Source organism: Stylophora pistillata, chromosome 1 (genome assembly GCF_964205215.1).
Source record: "Stylophora pistillata chromosome 1, jaStyPist1.2, whole genome shotgun sequence".
NCBI lineage: Eukaryota > Metazoa > Cnidaria > Anthozoa > Scleractinia > Pocilloporidae > Stylophora > Stylophora pistillata.
The window spans coordinates 44,374,709-44,384,201 of NC_142519.1; the positions used below are offsets into that span (position 1 = coordinate 44,374,709).

The 9,493-nt window shown below is 38.8% G+C and overlaps 1 protein-coding gene across 2 annotated transcripts; it reads right to left on the reverse strand.

The window, feature by feature from the left end:
- Positions 1 to 347: 347 nt before the first annotated feature.
- LOC111325204 (uncharacterized) lies at positions 348 to 8,892 on the reverse strand. Of its 2 annotated transcripts, none has more exons than XR_016000610.1 (6): positions 7,692 to 8,892; positions 4,859 to 5,743; positions 3,202 to 3,444; positions 2,989 to 3,059; positions 1,827 to 1,958; positions 348 to 874 (listed from the first exon to the last, which is right to left on the reverse strand). XR_016000610.1 is itself a non-coding variant. In XM_022928964.2 (6 exons), exons 2-6 carry the CDS (start codon positions 5,684 to 5,686, stop codon positions 699 to 701), a joined length of 1,431 nt encoding a protein of 476 aa, XP_022784699.1. In that variant the 5' UTR covers positions 5,687 to 5,743; positions 7,692 to 8,714; the 3' UTR covers positions 348 to 698. The 2 variants fall into 2 exon arrangements, 1 of the variants encoding a protein (XP_022784699.1); XM_022928964.2 differs by having other exon boundaries at positions 2,989 to 3,040; positions 7,692 to 8,714.
- Positions 8,893 to 9,493: the final 601 nt, after the last annotated feature.

Sequence of the window (9,493 nt, forward strand, 5' to 3'; positions counted from 1 at the left end):
AAGAAAAAATAAACAACAAAAAAACATAAAAATGAAAAAATTTGCCTAAGATCATCTCTCAGAATTATTTTAAGTTGCTCTTGATTTCTGGGTATGCAGATGAAAACAATGTGGTTGACAAAGATACACTGTATTTCTGATTGAAAGATGTTCTGCTATAACAAAACATGTTATGTTACCATGTTATGGGTTACAGGACTGTCAAAATGAGCCAACAACTGGGGCATTTCACCATCTATTCTGAGAAACCCACCCATCATTGTGAATGGTTGTAACTCAATCTTCAGCAAGGTAGCAGGACATCAATGGAAATAAAACTGTTTAGTGCCCCTTACTTTGTTTCACGGTCCAGTAATTCAAAATTTTATTAACAACCCTGTAGGATGTGATGGATAATCTGTTACTCTACACATTTTACTGGGTGTTTTAAGAAGCTCTTTCAAATAAATTAATTTATAACTTAAAATGATTGCATTGCTCTCGCATTCAATCATGTACTTGCATCAGCACTTTAAAAAGAACCCAACAATAAAGTATCCCCATTTAAAGGAAGTCTCTCCCTCCAGTCCTTAGAAAATTTTTCTTGTATTTACACAAAATATTACAGACATTTTCAGTCTTAATGCGACCTATTTAATACAGTTAGCTACAAGCCTATGACATGCTCTCATCATGATGTGGCAGAATTAACATGACAATTAAATGCTTGTGGGTGCACCAGGGATCTCCTTGAGTGCACTATCACATGACATAAGTCTCTTGTGCAGTTTTTCAACTTCAGCATCACATCGTTTCCTTTTAAGTTTGAGGGAAGAAACCTCCAATTTCATCCTTTCAATTTCTTTCAGTTTGGTATTGACCTGAGCATCAATTTCTTTGAAAAAAAAAAAATAAATAAATAGAACTGAGTGTCAATTACTAAAACAACCAAGTTTAGGTATATGGCAAACTCAAACAAAAGAGCTAGAACAGTTTGCATCATTAGTGTCACATTTCTCTTGTTAAAAGGATTTTGGGAAATTGTACCCACTACTAATAATTTAATAATAATATTAATTTAATATTTATTTTGCACAAGTTAACATGTGGATATGATCAAATGCACATCCCAACACTTTTCAGGGGACTTTGGCCCGACTGCATCAGCAGTTTACAAACAATCGAAGGAAACTTATTTGAAGATGCCCCCTCCCCCCCCCAATTCCTAGTAGACAGGCCAGACCACATCACAGTAATCTCATGAGTGGGTTCTTTAACATCCCCTGCCTAACCAAATTAACTAATTAATAGATGCAGGGGACGGGACCTACGGTTTATTTGTCCTTATCCGAGAAGACTAGAATGTCTATCCATTTCTTATTAAAGAAAGGTAGCACATTCTCCTCAGTTATTTTAAGACCTTGAGTGCTGGTCTGGCCAGGGCTCGAACCATCAACCTCCCACACAACAGTCCAGCACTCTAACCAATTGAGCTACCCTCCCCTCCCATGGAGCATGTGACCTAGTGTGCAGAATGGCCAGAATACTACAAATGCAAGTTGTAACTCCTTATCACCACCATGACTAAAACAAGCAAATGGGAAGAGAAAACATCTTTGAAGAAACTTAAGTGTTTTGTAATCCTGAAAGCTTGATTTTGCCCCAACAATTATTCTTCTAGTATCTCAGTGGTTTCAACCACCCAGGTAAAATGTAGTTTCCTGACTGGGTGTGTATGTAATTATGGTTTTTCACCAAAATTACAAAATACACTCTGTATGGTGATCTGTGAGAACAACCTTGCCTTAAGTTACATTTTAGCACATTAGAAAGGTCAGCAAATGCACCTTTGGCTTGAGTCTGTATTTTTCGCAGGTTCCCTTCATCTCTACTGCGAGCCCTAGCAAGTAATGCAGAAACATCATGCAGCAATCCAGCTTCTCCAAGGTGCTTCAGCAGTGGTGAGTTGCCCAAAAATTCTGAAAACAGAAAAAAAAAGGTTAGATATAATTTTTTTCTCTTACAGAGTACAGTGAACGACCATGGATTTCTTTTCAAAGCCTTTAAGTTGAATTGTAACAGATTTCGAAAACTCTAGCAGATTTTTGACATCGATCTTTCAGTACAGTTGCTGTTAGAAAGAAAACCACTCAAGTGTATGTCATTTTGACAGATGTCAATCAATCCAATCCTTTATTTTAAAACAATGATTGTTAAAGCTGTAAAGCTTGTCAGAGGTAGATGTAGTTCCACATAGCCTAATTCTACAAGAACCTTTTCACCAGTCAGTTGAAAAGGTCCTCATTGAGTGCATTTTATCACCAAGGTACAGTATATTTCCACATTATTTTACTGATGAGTGTTTGTCTAATGCAGCATTCCAACTGCTCAGCTTAATTTTCTGTTTGATCACTTGACTGTTATTTGACCCTTGCTTCTTTAATGCACACAAACTGTTTATACAAAAACAAGCCCCAGAGCAGGGTCTTACAAATCTTTTGTACATGTTGCCAGCAATAAATTTAAGATTCAGATTCTCTTTGACCTGCTTCCCTAGTCCTGCACCAAAAAGAAGCTTTCTCTCACATAAACACACATTTTCAGCGAGAATGAATTAGTAAAATGAACAATTTAGAGTGTTATCAACACATTTCAAGTGAAAATAGTGGGAAAAAATCAGAAACTTCCTCAAAAATGTAAGGATTTTGGGATATTTGGCAATAAAAAGAAACCACAACAACCTTAATATCTAATTTATTTTCATTGTAGTGTCTTCTCTATTGATAAGAGTTATGCAGAAAATTATATCTTGTTGTATTAAATATAGCCTAACTGGGCAATGCAATTCAGATAAGCCCATTTTGCTTGTACAGAGAATCTTGTACAGAATCTCTAAACTTAGCTAGTATTCTACATGAGTTTAGTCAAAACTCATTGCAACAGGCCACAAAAAATTGTTAGACAAGGTTAGTTAGACTGAAATCCTGCCAAAAGTCACTCCCACCTCACCTGAGCATGATGCACTGGATGAAGCTTGCTCTTCTTGTAGCTGTTGTATTTGCTGCAAAACAATGGGACGCCTATTCAACACAAGCAGATAAGACCCAAATAAAGTTTGATAATCCATTTATCACGTACAGCCATTTAATAGCATATAAAAAATGTTGATATTTACCCACTGAGAAGACAAATGCAAGCTGTTTGAATTAATCTGAGACAAACCTGTTCAGCATCTTCATTGTCATCTAAAGGCTCCACCTTTATATTCACTGATTGGACATGAGTAATACGAGGGTAGCCAAGAGAATCGTCATCATCATTGTCAATGATTGAAGCACTAGCAGGGGAGTGTCCATTAAGACTGGTTGGAGGTGATGGTGTGACAAGGCCAGAATAAGTAGCTAGCTCTCCAGTGCTTTCTGCCACAGATAAGTTGTCAAGTACCGACTCATCTGTCTCAACCACCTGAAGGAATTAAAAATATACTCATTGCAACCCACATAGAGTTAGTTGGAGTGTGAGCCAAAAGAGGGTAGAATCTGAGTATATATCAAGGCTTCCACCTACAATAGTCCATTTTACAGCTGTGTGCTTGGTTGCCAAGCCTTTGAATGGGAGTGAGGCTAGAGATGACCTTGTTATGATACAAACCTTGCTGCCTTTCAAATGTAAATCACTTTGTTATCATGCTAACTAGATACAGGTCTCTATCACAACAAGGTCATCTTTAGCCTCACTCTGAATCAAAGGCTTGGCAACTAAGTACACAACTGTAAAATGGCCTATTCCACAATAATAAAGTATTCTTTTATTGCAGTTTAATCCCCTTGACTCCCAAGGTCTTGTGGGTAATTCTCTTTACTGTCTGCCATACAATTCTTATGATATCAGTTTGGAGAATTTATTTATTCCTGCTATTCACACATTGGAAGAAAAAAAAAATACACGAGAACAGCCAAAGCCGTGGGCTTAAATTGCCTAAGGTCAGCAAAAGACATGAAGAATTTACAAGAGTACAAGAAAGCTTTAACTAAAATAATTACAAATAAACCAAGAAAGAAAAGGTCAGTCAGAAAAAAAACTTACAATTGAGATACAATACTTGGCAACTAGTTTGAATATTTAAACGACTAAAAATAAATTCCTATAAACCCCACAAACAAATTAATACACCTAATATAGTCCCATAAGATATGCTTTTGCCCCCTATTGAGTTTGCCCTTAACTTATACTGTGTTTGGTAATTGATTGAGTAGTAACCCCTAATTGACATTTTCCCTTGTTCTCGTCCCTTTGCTGCTTGAATTTGTATCGAGAAGGCAAAGACAAATTCTGTCTTGATCACTCACGGGAGTTTATTGGGGTTAACTATGGCTTGATCCTTCTTTTCTGCCCTCATTATCGTGTAACAAGATTTTGTTAACACAACATTTCAAAATCCTCAGCTTTGTCTCCAATCAATTTTCCTGATAAGTCTACCAGTAAACCTTTACATTGTGTTATATTGGACCATGCAATTCCTTAAACCTGCACACAAATTTAATAATCAGTATAAATTCTGTTACAAGGAGAGGTAAACCTTAGCCATCTCCATTTCTTAATGCCCAGTACTAAAGACATCCATGGGAAAAATTAAAGTTTGTTTCAAATAATTTTAAAAGAGCTGAACAATCAGATAATCAGTTTTAAGTCAATTATCCACAATCTCAGTCAGTCACCTGTAAATTTTACCATGAAACCAACTGTGGAACAAAACTCTCTCCTTTCTATTCCCTTTTCTAAGAACACCATGTTTGACACCCTACTCATCACAATGACACACAAGTGGAAGTACTGCCCCCCCCTCCCTAGCAGTGGTAAAAGCATATAAGGGACATACCCTGATGAGTTCCTCAACAATAGGTTCTGTTCCAATAGCAAGTGCAATATCTAAAGCTGTTTGACCATCATTGTTTCTGATACTTCTGTCTGCCCCAGCCACAATGAGTGATCTGATAGCCAGAGTGCAATACTCAACTTTGTGTTTTTCACCACGAGCTAAGATATGCAGAACAGTCTCTCCTTCGTTGTTGACAGCATTCAAAATAATGTCTGAGTAATCACCCATTTTTTTGCCTTTGTTTATTATCACCTCAACACAGGACAGAAAGAAGTTGGGCTTGTGATCTCCATTAACAAGCATGCTCGCTGCAGTATGGAAAGGCGTGTTTTCACGTGTCTCATCTTTTATCAGCAGTGCTTCTTTTAAAAGGCCAACCATTTTAGAAAATTTAGGGTTCAGTTCTTTAACAGTAAATTTGGGTCTTGATTTGTACAGCAACTGGATGGCTCTATGCAAGGCAGTTTCACCATTTCCTGAGGATTTTGCCACAGGGGAGAATCCACTTGCAAGCATCCACTCTAAAGCATTACACTTCCCCAAGGATGCTGCCCAGTGAATGAGTGGACACCTGTTCTCCATGACAGCATCTGGTACATCATCATCTTTGCCCCAGCCACCTTTGGTATATTTCTCCACACACTCTTTTAAGTTGTCAAGATTTGATAAGGAACCCAGCATATCAGTACAATTTACAATAGCCACTAACAGTTCGTGATGGTCTGGGCAGTCCTTGTTCTTGTCACAAAAAGGAGTACATTTCCTTAACGTGGGTTCTTGGTTTAGTTTCGGAAAATCTGGATATGTTGCTGCCATAGAAGCCATCATTTGCAACACAAAACTGCAGCACCTCTTGAAAGCTCCTTAAACTGTGAGAGCCAAAATCTGAATAAGAAATATAATGCCATTTGCAGTCAGTCAACTCATTAATTAATTTTATTGTAGTTGTGAATGAATGACTTTAGTTCGGGACATATCTCACAGAGGTCAGATCACTTCCTGCGAAAAATATGAGAACAGGAATAGCCATGTTTCAGAGAATAGTCATGACAATTAAGTTGCTTATGGAAATGTGATTCTCACATGCAATCAAATAGGAATATTTGGTGTAGTCAAATGTCCCCACTTCTGACTAGCAGATACAATTTGCTTTTAAAAAAAGGTCCTATTTTAAGTCTGGTTCAATCATTACCATTTTAATAATTATCATTGTTAATGAAATCATAATAACTAAATCAAATGTATTAGTATGCATATTCTCCATACTGTCCACCATCATTTCCTACTATACTGACAAGGAGAATTTCTTTAACAATCAAGAGCTGTTTGGTTGGTGACCAATTCCTTTATTCTCCTGACCTAATTAAGAAGTGATTTTGTAAGGAGAAATTCAAGGCTAATCACTCTTAGGGGTTGGAAAGTTAAGTAAGAATTTTATAAAAAAAAATTTATAAGGGGAGGTGGGGGCAATATTGAGTGCTGATTCACTTCCTAGCAAAGGTGAGTAGATTCCAACATAAACTAATTTCAATAACAGCCTCCAGTGACCTTTAAAATGCTTTCATGACCTGTCATAAATCAAATTAATCATTACAGTAATAAGCTCTTTGGCTTAAAATAGCACTTCAAATTTGTCTAGATCTGTTATCTTTGCTTAGTTGACGCGACAGCAAAGCGATAAAGTTTATCGCGTCTGCTCTCAGTTCAAGAAATTTAATGTAAACAAACCGTCATTCACGTCACGGAAATTAATAGATTTGATTGTTTCTCTGTGGTCTAGAAAAAAATACAGTTTGTAACAGCATACACTGCTTTGAAAAAGTAAACAGCTACGTATAAAATGGAAAAGTATTTCGCGACACTAAACAAACAATAAACAAAGAAACGCACAGCTTGACGTCAGCTGCCAAATATAAACAATATCGCTCTTGGCTATCCCCGCGGACTGAAGCCTATTTCACCTGATTTTGAAAACAATCTTCGCACTGATTTACAAAATTCGTTTTTTCTTGCTGGTAAGAAAAGAGACTATCGAAGATTTCTACTGCGTTAGCGTTTCAGAAGCTGTGTTTCCGTGGGCTGGAAAGACTGGAGGAAGGATGTGACAGTGTGGAATAGTCGATCACATCGACAACCTTCGTCCTCGTTGCCTTTAACGAAATCGCCGAGAGGTCTTTCGTTCATCGAGAAATAAATTGGAAATAGTATTTCTTGACATACAATTCTTTTTAAACCGAGAAATACGTAAATAATATTATTTCTCAATGATATGGGCCAGGGCAACGAAGTCGACATGCGACGGAGCCATATCTCTTTGATGTTAGCGCCAAAGCCCCGCATGAATACCGCGCTGATTTCTCTACCGCGAGTTGAAACAGCCACACGCGCTGGTCGTCATTCATTAGCCTCGCAGATTCCGAGTGAAGAGTATCCATTTATGACACAGTTGTCCAAAACTCACTGAACGAAACATAGCGTTAAGGATTTCTTTCCTGCCGAATGCGTAAAGCAATTTCTCGCGGAAGCAGCCGTCCGCGCCTGTAGAGACTTGCCATGATCTTGAAGATAGCGACTGCTTAGCTTTTCAAAGCCGGCTCTGTTCGGTCATTCTGAATACTGAGGGTACGTCTTCAACTTCAGCATAGACGAATACGAGAGGAAACCGAGGTAAAAGCACACGAAATCGTATCTCCAACTATGAATTGGCTAACACACTAGACGCACGCCGCCGACAAACAGAGACGCAAACATCGGTTGTAAAGCACTCTTTTCGCCGGTTCACCGAATCCAGGCTGCTTCCTAGAGAAAAATTCCTTAATAAACTTGTACTAACCCGAAATAAAGGACTTTTGTAGAAGCAGTTGGCTGTCTACGTGTGGCCACCTTCGCTTGAACACTTGAAGCTGACGAAAATGATTATGCTACTGCTGCCACCGTCATCCCTGAAGGGCGGTAGCCACGGCTGTCAATCAAACTCACCACCGCGGAAGGGTATCAAACACCAGGTATTATCTTCCTTCGACCTCATAGGCTGCCGCCAGAGTTTTGCATTTCAAATGTCCTCTAGTTTGGCACCATAAACAAAAGACCATTGTAAGGCACCTCAACATCTGCAGAGTGCTTGTCAGTTTTCAGGCGGTTCAACCAATCCGTTGCCTGTTTGCGAGTCGCCAGTGCTGGTTAAAATCACATTACCTGTTGTGGACAAACGGAAACAGACCGCTCCTCAGTATTGTGATATTGGCTGGCGGGTTGTATTCGTCAGCCGCATTCAACAGACTGAAGGAAGAATCGAAACAGCCTTTACATGTTTTGTATACTTCCTTTCTATGTCGCAGCCTTCAGGAGATGCCGCCGAGAGTTGAAAGCTAAGATTTCCATCGATGAATATTTTAAGACTATGAAAGATGTTGACTCAGTTCAGTTCACCGGATCATGTGTCGAGCCAAGGTGTTACATCGCATAAACACCGAGCGCACAGCTTTGCTAGCTTTTATTTAAAAACAATGTGTTTTATGTTTTCTCTTTCAAAACCAGTGCAACGGGAACATACACACATACACACGCAAAAAAAAAAATTACAGGTGATGTAATGAAATACAAGTCGGAAGCTTCAAGGAAAGGGAAACACGCTAAATCAACGTTTGATCTGCGGAAGAGCTGATAGTTTCAGAAACGAGAAAAGGACATAATCATGAAATAAGTTGTTTTGTACCGTAACATTTCAAAAGACAACACATACAACAAAGACGTTTTTCCTGTGCGACTGCCAACCTTATTTACGTGCCGTGTTCCAAGAACTTCTTCCTCTTAGGAAGTTTCGTACCTAGATGAATAAAAACTGCTTAAAAAAACTCAAAGTTTGATGCAGTGATTCTCGGTCAAAGATGAGCGGGTGCTATGCAATTTACGGTCTCTTCGTCCCGGACTTCAGTTTCTGACATCTACGTATCCTCGAGAGAAAGAGTTGGTCCTTAAACCGAGATCTTGGCTGTCACCACCGTGATCTTGCAATTCAGATCGCATTAACGTGCCCAAAATTTCCCATATGATCACCTCATCGCAGCGAGCGGAAGCCAGTTTGGAGTATCGAACTTTGATCCATCGTGGTAGCCGAGCTTAGATTTCTTCATGATATCGAGAGTAACTGGGTTCAAAACTCAACTCGCCAACTGAGTTGAACTTTCCTACATGATCAAAATTCGTACCCCTAACCGATTCTTGGGCTCATGCGAGGAATTCCTCGAACCATTTCAAATATTTCATTTAAAATATAGGGTATATATAGGATATATATAGCTTGTTTTTTTCTTTGGCAAATTGAGGGCTTCTGCCATGTGTATTGTCGGTCTTCAACGGAATAAATACCCCCACCCCCCTTACCAACATGTCTCGCTAACGTGTAGTATGGAAACTTTGAGGTTTTTAATTTTTGCGGATTGTTCGCGACCTAATAAGTTCCCGCAGACGAATCGAAGTTAGTTTTTGTTGGAATACATCAGAGGTCAAGCTGTCAGCGAAGGCCGGTTAGATTACATAATCTGATTCCACTGTCCCACATGGCATTACATACCACAACAACTTTAGTCCGCTGTGCGATGAATCTCAACATTCGTAGTCAAAGAAACCAACGCT